This window comes from Augochlora pura, chromosome 10, assembly GCF_028453695.1.
Source record: "Augochlora pura isolate Apur16 chromosome 10, APUR_v2.2.1, whole genome shotgun sequence".
Taxonomy (NCBI): Eukaryota; Metazoa; Arthropoda; class Insecta; order Hymenoptera; family Halictidae; genus Augochlora; species Augochlora pura.
The window spans coordinates 16,977,563-16,992,738 of record NC_135781.1 but is presented as its reverse complement, the minus strand read 5'-3'; the positions used below and the strand labels follow the sequence as shown (position 1 = coordinate 16,992,738).

At 37.6% G+C, this 15,176-nt stretch overlaps 1 protein-coding gene across 1 annotated transcript in view; it reads left to right on the top strand.

The window, feature by feature from the left end:
* LOC144475690 (putative receptor-type tyrosine-protein phosphatase mosPTP-1) overlaps positions 1–15,176 on the top strand; it is a 784,928-nt gene that overhangs the window by 293,611 nt on the left and 476,141 nt on the right. Inside the window, exon 2 of the mRNA XM_078191827.1 lies at positions 84–371. Within this exon, the coding sequence (XP_078047953.1) occupies positions 84–371 (288 nt within the window). The remainder of the gene's footprint in view (positions 1–83; positions 372–15,176) is intronic.

Below are 15,176 nucleotides of genomic sequence, written 5' to 3'. Positions count from 1 at the left end.
TTTTTTATTTCCGCGATAACGGTCGTCACGTGACGAATGGAACGACGGGAAAACGGCGGTTCTCACCCGGACTATGTTTCCAGATACAACGTCGGAGGAGATGGTGGTCCAGGCCGGCAAGAACGTCACGTTGAACTGTCCCGGCTTGACGGAGAACTCGATGATAGCGATGCTCGCATGGCGAGCGGACGGCAAGGATCTTCTCGAGTACAGCAACACCGCCACTACTGCGTGGAACCATCAGAGCAAGGTCTCGTTGACCAGCAATTACGCGTTGCACTTTCATCCGGTCAGCGGGAAAGACACCGGGGTGTATGGATGCTACGTCAACAATCGTCAGCCAACGAAAACTATCAAGCTTTACGTGCAAGGTAAGAGTTGTGATACGAAATTGTAGGAATATATTTAACACTAAGTTTACAAAGCGCGTCAATTTGACGCATTTTCAATTTGACGTAGGCAAATTTGGAAATATGTTAGATTCATCTCTTGCTACACATATTTACAATTATCCATTTAGCGAGACGAATATTTGTGAGAATTCATTTTCTTCCACGCCTTCGAATTTCGAAATTTTCTATGGGGTATACCTATCTCTGCGAATACGTCAAATTGATGCAATGGTAAGGCAATACATAAAGTCCGTTATCTGAACTCTCCAGTGGCTGTTACAGGATTAATTTTGCTTCAGATTCAGAAAATGATATAAAACTTTGCTCGTCCCAGAGTGCTACTATTCTTCATGATACAGATAATATTTTACTCTTCACCAAATGACTTATAAAATGCCGTATCATTTTCATATAGATATTTTGATATCAATATTCCTATCAAAAGGAATTACTTATTCTACAAAATGTGTATTTTTCTTTAACATGCGTCAAATTGACGTGTGTCGTAGAAATAGGTAGATAAGAAATCTCCGTAAACCCGGTGTTAATAATAAGTTCGTTTAAATTAGAAAAGTATTGTTGTATTCCGTTGAAGATGTATTTTGTTATGTATGATACGCGGAATTTAAACGGAAATGCGTTAACAATAAGTTGACAGCGGTATCCTTATAGTCTAGGACAATCGCTCGTAAAAGAACTGAGTGATGCGTGTCTATCGGTTTTTCGGAACAGAATGTTTTTTGGGCGAAGAACATTTATATATCCAGGTGCTGAGTTGTGGGAGTTAAGAACTATAAATGTATGTTGATGTCAGAGTTTTGAGGATGACTTGTTGAATGGGTAAGTAGGGTATACAAATTTTATTAGGGTAGCGTATCAATTACTCTGCTCCGCCCTGGTTACTGTGTCCTCACGATAAGTTTACTTACAGTTAGAATCAACATTATTAAATTAAAGCTACTACATTTTTTCAATAAAATTTCATCTGTAATTTTCATAATTGCATCAGAATTTCAACTCCTTGAGATCTATGTGTCAACGTTACTGGTTTAAGTTTTCTGTGACTTTTTTTATGCGCGTGTTGAACTTTCTTTGTTGAATAATATCGTAAATATTAAAACATCTCTGAAAGATATGTACAAACGGGTACCAGGTTATTGATCATAAAAAACACATGAAAAAAGCATAAAATAACCATTTTTATTTGGGACGGTTATAAAATAACCATTTTTATTTCGAGAAAATCGAGTTTGAAAATTCGCTTTGTACATACGGTTTCGCGGTTATAGGCGATATACGTCGCTCGACGAACCGTATCTTAGCCGTAAGTGCGTATGTACAAAGCGAATTTTCAAACTCGATTTTCTCGAAAACTAAGCCCCGAACGAAAAAAAAAACAACTGTAAAGCGAGTCGATGAAAACGCTGGCACAAGCTTTAACAACGTTGAAGGGGACTGAAATTTTCGATGCGCACTTTAGTACTCGGCTCCAAAGGAACATAACGAAATAACAAATGAAAATAGTAAATATATACAATGAATGATTGTTAATTAGGACGACGAATTTCTGTAGTTTAGGAAAACCTCTACATCCAAGGTACCGAACTTTATGAGGGTTCAGATATACCTGTAAGTATGCTAGGCACAGAACTGCGCACTGTCGCCTAGCTTACTAGTTCTTCTGTACAGTCCGTAGTATTCGCATCGAGCGTCTGTCGGTATAATTATAGTTCTTCCACCGTACCTTCCTATCAACCGTTAAATATAATTATTTACACTGGTTTTTATACTACGCAAGAGTTTTATTCCACACAACCTCTCAACAATGATAAATAAATATTATACATGTAATGATTCTTTTCTCCGAATTGGTAATAATGTTTATAAAGCGAGAATGGTTGAAGTATCACCTGAAATTGTTTTTACAAAGTGTAAAAGCATAAATATTGATGCTCGCTAGTAGTGCATTCTAGTTGCAATAAAAGGAGCGCGTTTCCTTGGAATCGCAGCTGTCATGTAACTTCATTTCCCCCATGAGACGACCGAAAGGATTCAAGTGAAAATTGCGGATAATTGGTCGAATTGGTACGATAATATAATCGCGTAAAAATAATGACTGTTGATATGGACGTATGTCGTGATTTCTCGACGGGATTGTCCGAGTCGGACCGGTATACCAGGTGAATTAAAAATTAACCCCGCCCTAGTTGGCACGGCTCCACCTAGCTAAAGAGGTTAGATGTATTTGCGTTTCAAACTGGACGATCTATAACTCGTTCAACATGCCCAAAACGTTAGCGGTATATTCGATACACGATGATGGAGTCGCAATTAAAACTGAACCAATTATTGCGCGAAAAAAGTTCTGCGCGTCGTCTGGTTCCAATTGCTCTCGTTGGATCTGCCAATCAACGAGGAGCCTTCAGGAATTCATTATTCTAAGTTTAAAGTTTTGACGCGTTTTAAATTTTTTCAGCCGGAAAAGTTAAAAGTTGTTAGATTCTTACTTTGCTCCATCAAAATGAAATTATTACATTTAATTTTGGAGAATATTTTTAACATATTATCTGTTATACAAAATCGCGGTTATACTACGCTTTTGCGAAAAGTATTCGATGGAAATACGAATAATCCGTCTTATAAATTTTTGGACTTTACACACCGTAAATTACATGTAAATTTATAGTATTATAGAATTAATAGTATTATAGAATAATAGAATTATTATAGAGTGGAATAAATCCATGCCAACTCCTATTTGTATTTATTACCGTGTTATATACTGCAGTAATATTGGCGGACTACGCTAGAACATATTTTTCAGCGTGTACATATTTGGAAATTTAGTATGGTGCAGAATTTTTTGTATGAAGTTGGTACCATTTCTTGACAAGAGCAAGCCAAAAATGCAGATAAATTGCTCGAGATATCGTGAACGAAACGAGGAAATAACCTGCGAATGAAATTAATAAAAACATATACGTGCAAAAGCTGTTGAACGATAATATATAGACTGCGGCTTATTTATTTATGGCGAACATGATTAAATGATATACACAACCGTAAGAAAAATAGAAAAACCTGAACGTATTTTGATATTATCTGCAACCTATTACAAGGGAAATCAATTTAGATTTTGCACCAGTTTGTTTCAATTAAATTAGTAAATTCTACTAGAACAAAATATGCAGTAGCTGATTCTCTACTTTTGTTTTACCAACAAAACCGAAAAGTTAGAATGATAGAAGCACATGGGATAGCAAGTGAAAAGAAGTGGCTCTTGGGATCGCGTATGACATATTTAGGGCTGATTGTGCAGGCGATTGGCACGAGTCCCGTACTGCGAAGAATCTTCCCGGTCTTATTATTTTAAATAGGACTCCGAAGAGTACCTGCGCAACTAACGAAGGCAATTCTCGAGTCTCCCTAAAGCATGGCTCAGCCGTGTGGCAACCGAACTGTTGGTAACTTCGATCCCTGGTCGCTTCGGCGATATTGGATAAACTTGCGATCCGCGAGGGGCTAAATTTCGCCTGCCTAATGCCGAGGTAGTTTACGCTGGTCGCATATACCGATGGTCAAGCGACGACGTTCCGATATCCTCGATCGAGTCCTTGATGTTCGACAACTGTTTGGCTACTTGCGTTAATGCAGGTTCACGCATAGTGTCGCAACTTTAAATTACCACACATTATATCGGTGACTAATTTTAGCGGGAATTGCGCGGAAGTTAATCACGCGGCGACCAATCCGAACCAAAACGTCGGCGAAATAGAAAATGGCCGATTTAGATGGCTTCATTAGTGATTGCGGATTACATGTATTTCTCGCAGAAACGAGTAATTGAATCTTTTCTTAAGAACGATACAGAAACGTTTCCTAATATTATTACTGGTTTTATACCTCTATTGTTTAACAATACATATCAAGAAGTGTGGAATTTTTTAAATTACTATTTATTTACGATCAATGTCGTTTTATTCTCCGTTTCACACGATTTTGTAATTTGTTCATAGTATGAATTTTTTTTGCAACTTGTTTGACCGAATAAATTTTATGGAGATGAACGGTCATGCATAATACGCGCGAAAGTATGATTTGTTATCTTAATTTAGTAATGCATCTGGGGAAATTTTTTAAAATAGATTTGTTTCATCTTTTCAATGTTCCATTAATATTAGCATGTAAACGGGCTACTATTCTAATTTTACAAATTCTTTTAGATGCATTAACATCTTAAAATAATGAAGAGACCGCCACAGAACCGATCATCAGATCTTATGGAACTGTCACCAGCTCTGTTTATCAAAGCAAATGTTATAAATTAGAATCTAAGATCGTCGGAGCCGTGTTATAAATTATAAATTTAAAAGTAGTTTTCTTGATTGTGAAAACATGAGAACGTTAATGACAATGGATAATGAAATCAACTGAAATTAAGCGACACAAATGCGAAGCGTTGGAAATCTTCATTTCTGGTGTCATACGTCGAGTTGTAAAAATTAGTGAAAAATTGTATACCTGATAGCTTTTCTCCGCTGGACGCTATTTTCAATTCATATGCATGCTCCAATTTCGCCTCGATGCCAGTCATGCTGTCACATATTTCTCATATAATGTTTAAACAACTCGCTATTATGAATACTTGACCACTGAACCACGTTTTCTATTCATTTCTCTATCAAACGATGTTTATCAGTTGCGATAATTTCATTTCAAAGGACAAGTTACGTTGATACAAATGATACAATATTAACAATAATTTGAATAGAGAGATAAAATAAGATATTTAAAATTAGACTATAGTAATTCTAGTTTCCACTATAATTACTCTAGTTTCCCAGTAATTCCGTTTCCAACCGGACCAAACTTTCATAAAAATGTCATCCGGAAATATAAAAAAGTAATCGTACCAAGTTGCAAACAGCTGTTCGTGTTGATGAACTTCCCATTCATAAAACTTGCCAGCCCTTCGTTTCGTCGCGTCTCGTTTTATTTTCATTCGGAAGCGAACACTTCCGAGCCCATTTCGGTCCGCAGAAACGTGGTCGCGAGCTTGTTAATCATAACAGTATGCAACGGATTCCTCCGATCGATTTCCATTATAGCTACTTGATGAGAAATGTTCGAAACGGCGATCGTCCCTGCCCGTCTTAAAGCAAGCGCGCAACTTCCCAGTGTTCCCGGCAAGATACTCTTTTCCGCCGGAGCGTCGGTCGGCCCTGTACTTGCGGCGAAGACGTTGAAGTTCGGATGCGTTTCTTCTGTTCGTCGTTCGCTGTTAAAAATGACGCAAACTTTTCCGGTGCACTTACATTGCTTTCAGCCGGCCGCCAGAGTGCAATGGGGACCGAGGACCGCAGGGAATTTGTTACAAGTTGCGCGCATCGACTGTGTTTTCTGCTTTGATCCGCCGCGCTGCGATGCGCCGCACTGCAAACTAAAATAATCGCGCACGTTTCAGAATATCCGTTGGTCGACGTGAATTCGAGATCCTCTGTAAGGATAGATCGTAATAATTGGCTCTTTGTTCGCAATAATACCTTCTATGCCACATCATAAACCTCTGAAATTTCACACCACGAAAATAGTATTCAGATTAAATGAAATAAAGATACAAAGTTAAGCTGCAAAGTGAACTTACAGAAGAATCGTGAAAGTTATACTAACCAATATTTGAGCAGTATATTTTGAAAGTGGCCTATGTCCATATGTTAATTATTTATGGTTGCCCGTGGTTACATGAACAACTTCATGTTATCTATCTATAAAGTATTTGAGGTTATATTCCGATTGAATATTATAATTTTGGACACACACGTTTTCAGAGTTACTTTAATAATTGAACCGATTATTTTGAAAGTGATCTAAGTGGTCTAAGTCTATTTATACTTACATTGAGATATTTATTATTGTTATTGTCCGCAGGCAGTGATACAGGTAATTTTAATTAATTAGTATTTAACAAGTTAACATCAATTTTTGGATAATTATTTTAGTTGTATAATCAATACATTTAATTAATGTAGTTAAAAGAAGCTTACGCAATATATATTATACTTACAGATAAATATAAAACTTTCAATATAATAGTAAATTTTAAAAATTATTTCACCCATCGGAAAGAACAAAACGATAAGACCATTTAATTCAGATAGTGAAGAAGAATTAATAACCAATGATTTCAAGGAAAATCGAAAAATGATGTTGGCGTGGTAGAAATGTCATTAAAAAATTAGTTTACTGTTTGCCCCCAAGGTTATTACAATATTAACAAAAAGTGTCGCAAATGTAGTAACGTTATTGTGAATGAAATGAAACAGGAAGAAGATTTTGTTTCAACAAAATTATTAGAAGTCGCAATTTTTAAATGGGTAAATAATTCTAATAGAGAATCAATAAACTCGTTAAAATTATGTTCAATGCGTTTTGACAGAAATGAACCGAATAAAATTTTCTATAAGACATCAATGAATGAGAATGAAAGTTTTAAATTCCTGGATTTATTACTACGTTAGGGTAGACCAAGAATTTTCGAAAATATTGTATCGACACCACTGTATAAAAATATCAGACAAATTACAACAGCAAAATTCACGGACATAATGGACCTACTGCGACATATACCACCGAAACATTATGATTTCTTCAAATCCCTTTCACACAGATGAAATATAGATGAGCAATAAATTGTTTTGTAATTTATGTAGCTAAAAAAAGATTTTAATCGCATAAATAATGTTTTTGAAGTGTTGTAAGGATACATAAAATATATTGAGTATTTTTTTTCAATTTGAAGCATCTTAAATTATGTTGAATGAACTTAGACTCCTTCAAATTTTATAACGAATCTAGTTGTTAATTTTTACTCTGAATCGCGTTCGAAAAGTCTGGCAAGGAGAAACTTTTCTGAATTTTGTATTAATTTGAAAAATCTCAGAAATATGATTAATACATATTCGTCCGCGTGACGAAAATTCATTATTTCGCAATCAATCACCAATAGTCAACTGACGAAAATTCGTGGCCCCACCCATGAGTGAGCCCCTGAGGGTCGTTCGACCAAATGAATACCAATTTCAACGATTTTCGAACAATCACTTGTTCCGAGTACTAACTTAATGCATTAAAATAATGCATCCATCAGAGAATGAGACGACTTCGTATTGTGTTATCCCCCGATGAAAAACTAAAGACCGCTAAAAGTCCCAAGCGATTAAGATTTCCTCATGCATTCCTGTAAATAAATTATAAGTGAAGACAGGATGATAACATCTCACTTATAATTATAAAAGTGTAAGAGAAAACAAATACATAAAGCCACACACTTTATTTAAGAATCGTACAATACATTTGTTGCAACCTTATACTCTACTTTACAATATGGAAAAGAATTTGTAATCTGCAGCTATTAGCTCGGCATCATTCTCAACTCAAAACACACTACGGAATTCTTAATATTTATAACAATTCCGTTCGTTAAAAATATGGTCAAGCACCCCCTCGGCTATTTTTGCCATTTAATTTGTTAGTGACAATAACTAATAGAATCAGAGATATGAAATAATTTCTCGAGCACAAATGTTTCGAGAAATTGTTGAATCATTAATAAATTAATTGCTTCTTAACGTTTAATATCTACAAAAATTCTTTTCTCCGATTATATCATTAAGCACTCCCGTAGCTTTCTTATCGTATCATTTTGTAACAGAAATAATAAATACCATCAAATACATATAGTAATTTTAGAACTATGAATGTGTTGAAGAATTATTACATCGAAAATATTCTACTGATAAATTTATTCTTTCTAATAGCGTATTGATTTTAACAATTTCTATTCCCAATGAAACCTTCTAGCACTCTCTTGTCTGTTTCACTATCTTATGTTTAAACAAAATTAATTGCCACTCTTTTAACTCGTAAACAAAGCCACGGATTGCATTTTTGCTAAGGAAAAAATTACTCCAAATGACCTCGGAAAACCCTCATTTCCCGGAGTTATAATAATTTTGATACACCTTGTATAAATGGACATAGACCACAGGTAAAATTTCGAGCCACGATATTCATCCGTTCGAGGGTTACGATGTGCACTGTTTCTCGAATAAATAGCTTTGAAGTTTAAGCTGATGGTGCTTATGCTATTTCTACATTTACGCGAAAATCGAAGGTCAACCCCTTTCAAATCGGCAACGAAACGAATCGATCCTTTGCAGTTTCAATACCTTGGTAGCCCGTTAATCTGGGGGATCTTTAAGAGTGATAAAGTATCCCGGCAGCGGATAGTGTGGAAGGTTAGTGTCCCTGGCTTCGTTGTTCCCGTGTTTGAACCGAAGAAAAATTGGCCGATCCATTTCATCGAAGCCATGCGTAATGGCCGTTGGCTCGTCCGTTCGCCAGGCTCCCGCAATTTGTGTTCATCGAACCGGCTCGCCATAAAAGTTGCGCGAGTTTCTCCACCAACCCGGGGAAGTTCGAAGTTTGGCTGACAGAGATAGCGATCTCGGCTGGAAAGGGATCGGCCCTTGGTAACTAGCTCGTTGTCCCTTGGTACTCTAATGCTTTACTTTACAGCCGAGTTTCTCTGTTCCCTCGCGCAGGGCTTTTGTTTGTTCTAAGTATTTACGGCTGATTTGAATTCGTCACGTGCAACCCGCCGCGTCAAAAGCTAACTTTTCCGAGTGTCCCATAGGCGCCGGAATCGTGGGAGTTCTCGTTAAAACTTCAACCCCGTAACTTGCCCCGAAGTTTTGCCCTTTATCTCCCTCTCTCTCTTTCTCTCTTTTCCTCTCTCTCTCTCTCTCTTTCTCTCTCTCTCTTTTTCTCTCTCTCGCTCGCTCGTCCCGTCTCCTTTCGTCTCTTGTTCTTTTCGCATTTCCGTCGAGCACGGAAGCAAGCGAACGCGTTAACGCGTGCCGGAGAAAGAAAGAGGTAGAGAAGAACCGAACCCCCTATCGCGTTGTGTCGCCAGTCATTTGCATTCAATGCACGATCCGCGACTCAATTTGAATAAGAAGTTTCCCGCGGCTAAAACGGACTGCTTCCTAAAAATAAATTTAATATTTTCCCCGGGATCCGTTCTATCGTTCCAATGCGAGTAACAAACGACGGTTTCGTGGACGATTAGGAACGGCTGAGTCCGTGGAAACGGAAAACTTCGGGCAATCGATTCGCTTCAAACGTCTTTTATCTCTGATCCCCCATTCCAAACGTTTCCACCGTATACTTCGCCTCGGTCGTACAGCCGTCACGATGAATGTTTGTTATTAAAATGCATCCGCGTGAATCGGGTATTCCGTTCTAAACTCCAACGATTATTTTTGATAATTCTTCACTTAGTTTGCTAGTTTGTTAACGTAGACGGTTACCCGGAAACGAATTTCCTTTGTCGATGGTTCCATTATATCTCAAAGATATTTCAATTGTATTCACTGAAGAATTATTGAGTTTACGGCATCACGCACAGCGATTGAAATGAAAGGAAACCTTTGTAACATGGAGTAACGAAATTTAACTTCTGGTTTTTATCTCTCAGGTCAACGAGTTTGGAAAATTAACGAATAATCGCGAATGAATACCGCTGATCGTGAATGAACCGCTCTATACGATTCCGCGGATGGAGAATACAGGCAACTGCATTTGATGGAAATGATTTCGCCGCCGACCTAATGATATGTCTTTCAAATCTGAATGCTGAAATCTGTTGAAAATATTACATGGAATTTCATTTACGCGGTCGTTTCGTGCTTGGTTAAAGCGCAAACGCAGTTCCTGCGATAAAAAGAGGCCAGACAAAAATATTCTGCACTTGTCACATGGGTTCTCTCGCGTAGAAGCAGTATTCTACGACATGTAACACTGGCTGCACATCGTAATCATCTCTGTTTCAAGGCTATGATCATCCGTATAGTAATTTTAAATTGAATAAAAATATTAGGTTATGTGAAATTATTCCAAGTCAGTTATTATTCCAAGTCTGTTTTATTAATTAGAGCATGGTTCTCCCAGTAAATTGCCATTTTTCATATTTACTCAAAATTTCGTTTGTTATTACCAGATGGTTTCTTCCGGTAAAAATTATTTCATTGTTACTACAGAAATCCATAAAGTAAAATGAACATAAGTTAATTTACTAACACTTACCCACCAGGTCAAAGTACTACAATGTCTAAAACAGAATAAAAATTCAATAATTACTTGAGTAGATTCTTCAACTTAAAGTAGAACGTAAAAATCACTTCTACGACACTTTAACTTCTGAAATAAAATTGTTTATCGATCGAATAACTACAGTGGTTACCATTCTGCGATTGATTTTGTGCCGAGGTTCATCGGAATGTCGCACCACGTGTTGACCATACGTCGCACCTTTTACTTTAGAAGAACAATAATACTTGGCGCGAAGTTTATGTCTTAATACAGTTCACCCCTGAGAAAGACACAGTCCCGTTGATACTATATGCGAGGGTTAATCGTGTCCGCACTTCACAGTCTTCAAAGGTGAGCGTATCAGTTGAATTCATGGGAACGGTTCGTGTTCACGCGGTCCTAGTTCCGAATGGCGAGGCTCGGCCCATTTCTTATATTGTGTATTCCGCGTGGCGCGTGCTAGCGTTCGGGATTTCGGTCACGTAGTGTTCCAGCGGTAACCAATATCTGCGTTATATCAACCATTAAAATGAATATTTCTCGAGTCCATGGCGAGAGTAAGATTTCGCGTCACGTGTCCTGTGCTGTTAACCGGGAACCACCACCTCCTTGCTCCTCTCAAAAATTCACGGGCGTTCTCCTCCAAAATTCGCGGTTCGCATTTTCCCCTGCGACATGGATCTCCGTTTGATTCCCTCATCTTCGAAATCTCTGCGATTATATCCGACGCTTCTGCGCGCGCGTTTTTCCGAGTGATCCTCTAATCACGGCCGAGCGATTAAATTTAACGCGCACGGGTCGGCTCGGGTCTCTCTTCCTTTCTCTCTCTCTCGTTCTATCTACTTCGCTTGGTCTCTCTCTCTCTCCCTCCCTCCCTCCCTCCCTCCCTCTCTCCATCTCCCTCCCCCCACCCCTCTCTGATAACCCGGTTCGATTAGTAGGACAATCATTTGGAAGGTGGCGGCGGAGAATCAGACCTTTGAAGCGACGTAAAACGGAACGGGTTTCTGTGATTCTTCAAGCAGATTTCTGCGGAGTTAAATCAAATCCACCGGAGCACAGACACGCTAGGCAGAAACGATTTCTCTGCTTTGACATTTTCTCACGCGGAATGTTTTTCTTTTGCTCGGTGTTTAATCCCGCCACGATTGCTACAGTGTGCCAGAAATATGTAGTGTAATACGAGGGATTTCTTCAGGGAAGACCGTGGCACGGTTGTTATAAAACGTGGCTTGTAATGCTTTTGTAGTTTTTAAGATTTCAGCGGGTCAGCCTTAGATGTTCTGGCTGGCATCGTTGACAAAAGAATTGAAAAGTTATAAATCATAGTATGTATAATACTTTATGTAAGAGTACAAACTGTTTTTCTTATTGGAGTCGTGCTTAACAAAATTCTGAATGTTGTAACTCGGAAAATTTAACAATTGTGTTGTAGTAACGACCGTCTGCTTTGTTACTATAATTATTCGACTAGCAAAACAAATATTTCTTACTGACCAACTTTAATTTCTCTTTATCTAAAACATGCAATTTTCTAATGACAACAAAAATTGGTAGAAAATGCTTAGCAAACAAATAATATTATGTAAACATACTAAAATTCTAACATTATAAAAATTGCTAAAATTCAGAATTTGTATGAAACACGAGAAGAAAGGTAAACGTCGTTCATTATTAGTAGATACCTAATATTACAGTATTTATATATATATAGATCTAATATATAGATATTGCACAGTGATTAACCCTTCTATTAGGATAGTTATAATAATACCCTGTAAATTATTTCTGAGATACAAATTTATTTATCGATGAAAACTTAAATCTATAGTGCATAACAATATTTTTGAATATGACAGTACATATCGTTAACAATAATATAAAGGCATGTTAATCTAAACAATGTTGATTTAGGAACCCCGTATAAAGCAGAAGCGTTATACGTAGACATTCCTGTAATTGGAGCATCGATGGCTTTTTTCATACTATCTTAAGAGTATTTATTAATATATTTATCACCCTCGTTTATTAGATATGATCTATTCTGGATAAAAATATCTGGGCTTTCGAAAAAGACATTATCTTATATTTACTAATCTTTTAGGAAAATGGTGAATCACTGTATATAGGTCAACAAGTGTACACTATTAGTAATGTTCGGTAATGTCATAGTAGCTGAACAATTTATTAATATTTATTAGTAGTTGGATAATTTTTTTGTCTACAGAATTTCTTTCATAGTGTTGGATTTTCTGATAAACACGTAAATCGTATATATTATAGTTGAATTAAAGCATTAACTTAAATTTTTTGAAACTACAATTTGCGTCATTTTTCAAACTTAATTAAATGTTTATCGCATAAAATATAGTACATATTCTATTTAAGTCCTTTATCTTATTTATTTCGACATTAAAAGATGTAACACGTCTCATTTGACAAATGTAAAGTGAAAAAGAATTTCTTGAGCCCGTAAATCTATTGAATAAAACTTCCGCAAAACCTGGCGCGGATGCCACGAAATAATATTGCCTAAAATACCGTACATGCTACCTGATTTCCCATCTACGTTACCGGTCCTACTAAATTATTCATTTGCCCGCTGAGTAAACCGAATATCCAGATAACTTCCGGCGTTTCCATAATCAAGCGGCGCCGATACTTTCGAAGTACAACGGAAAGAGCCAATCTAACTTCCGGTTAACGAGAAGTTCCGGTTCATAAATACTGAATCAATGATAACACCGCACTATTTTCGTTTCCCGATCGATCTCTCCGCGCTGCAACCGATCTCGCCAGACACCCGCAAACATTACGCGCCACCGGTGTAACTGGGACGACGGAGTGAGGCTGGTCGCGGTTGATGATTCTCGTTATTCGTTTCCCGCAAAAATTAACGACGAGAACGACGCGTCAAAGGCGAGAAAAGAGGGGCGAAGGAAACACGAGGAGGCAGAAGGGTGCCCGATAACAATCGCCGCTTTTATTTCTTTGAATGGCGCGGCCCCTTCATCGACACAGCGAGGATAACTACGTTTTCCAGGGAAATGATTCGAAATCGGTCGGATGTGGTTTCGCGGGCGCTAGCAGCAGGAGAGAAAGGAGTCCGATCGAATATAGAGGGGGGGCAGGTCTTATATGCTACGGTCTCCCGTTAATCTTCAAAGGGCCACGCGAGCCTGGGTTAGGTGCCTGCGTCGGAATTGAATAAATGTTTTCGCCTTTTGTCGATGCTCTGGGAGCACGAGGCGAGTTGTTGACGAGGAACGACGAGGGTTGAAAGCTCATCCGATTTCGTTCCCTTCTTAAGGCGGACAATGGCGGACCCCACGAATCGGCGGAGCTTTGAAGTTTACTAAGTTTCGGCCAAACGAAAATCTGTAGCTGCTATTCCCGCTTAAGTGGAGTCTGAAATTTGATTACGGAAAACGCCGGGGAGAACGCGGGATTGCCGTTTGTCCACGCAATTCGAACCATTTTTGTGGGGTAACGGGGACAAGATGATCGTTTATTGGTTAATATTTTACAATTGTTTGAGGGAGTAACTTTTGAAATTACATTAAGTGACGCCAACTCTTTCGGTAGCTGGAAAGGAAGTAGTTTCGTAGTTTCGTAGATGATTGCAACAGATACATATTTTGAAACATGGCAGCCGACGAAATCGTATTGAAAGTTTGCAAAGTTTGCAAAGTTCGCAAAGTCCGTTCTTGTAAAGTTATATTTGTTAGGATATATTCTCGAAACTTCGTTGAAATCCGTTAACATTCAACCTATAAGTTTCAGTCGATATTATTTTGTCTCACATTTTTCTTTTTAAAATTGATCGAATTGGGAAGACACTTTTACAGGAAACAATACAATGAATTTCTTAACCCTCGTCGTATAATACAAAACAGAAATTATATATTATTATAGTAGTAATAATGATAATAATAATGATAATAATAATAACAATAAAATTGAAAAAGGTCCTCATCATGGGACTCGATTAATTCAAACAAACATAGTAATAAATGTGGCCAAAGGTCGGTATAAACACAGCCTCGTCATGGTTATAATGCAACACGTGTTTCTTCTATAATGCTCCGTAGTTTTAGTCTTGAGAGTTTGTATCAAATTGCCTACAATCATTTCTGCAATAATGTACTAGCCTATACCAATTAACCGACATTGATTCGCCGACAATATTGTTTAAAATAGCAGTGCCAGGTTATTTCTAACAACAAAACCTATTACCTCTTTTTTTACCTCTTTTCAATTTAACTTGGATCAAATGTGATTCAGTACCATTTTCCTACTGTTATCCAACGTAATAAAATCACCGACAATGTTCTCATTGACATTTGTTTCGACAATCGTACCGCAGGACTACGTTGACAGGTAAATATAAAACCAATGTCGGTGACGAAGTGTTAATGAAAAAATTGTTCATATCGATAGTTAATATTGTCGGCGAGTCAATATCGGTCAAATGGTGTAGGTTATGACGTTGCCGATGAAATAGACTGTCGGCGATTTCATGCAATCCTGTATTTGCAGTACCTTCGATGGTCGACCACCGGCAGATGTTTTTTTGACCGTGGATTTTATGCATATATAGCAAAAATAAGGAAGTGAAGCAATAAGAAGAAT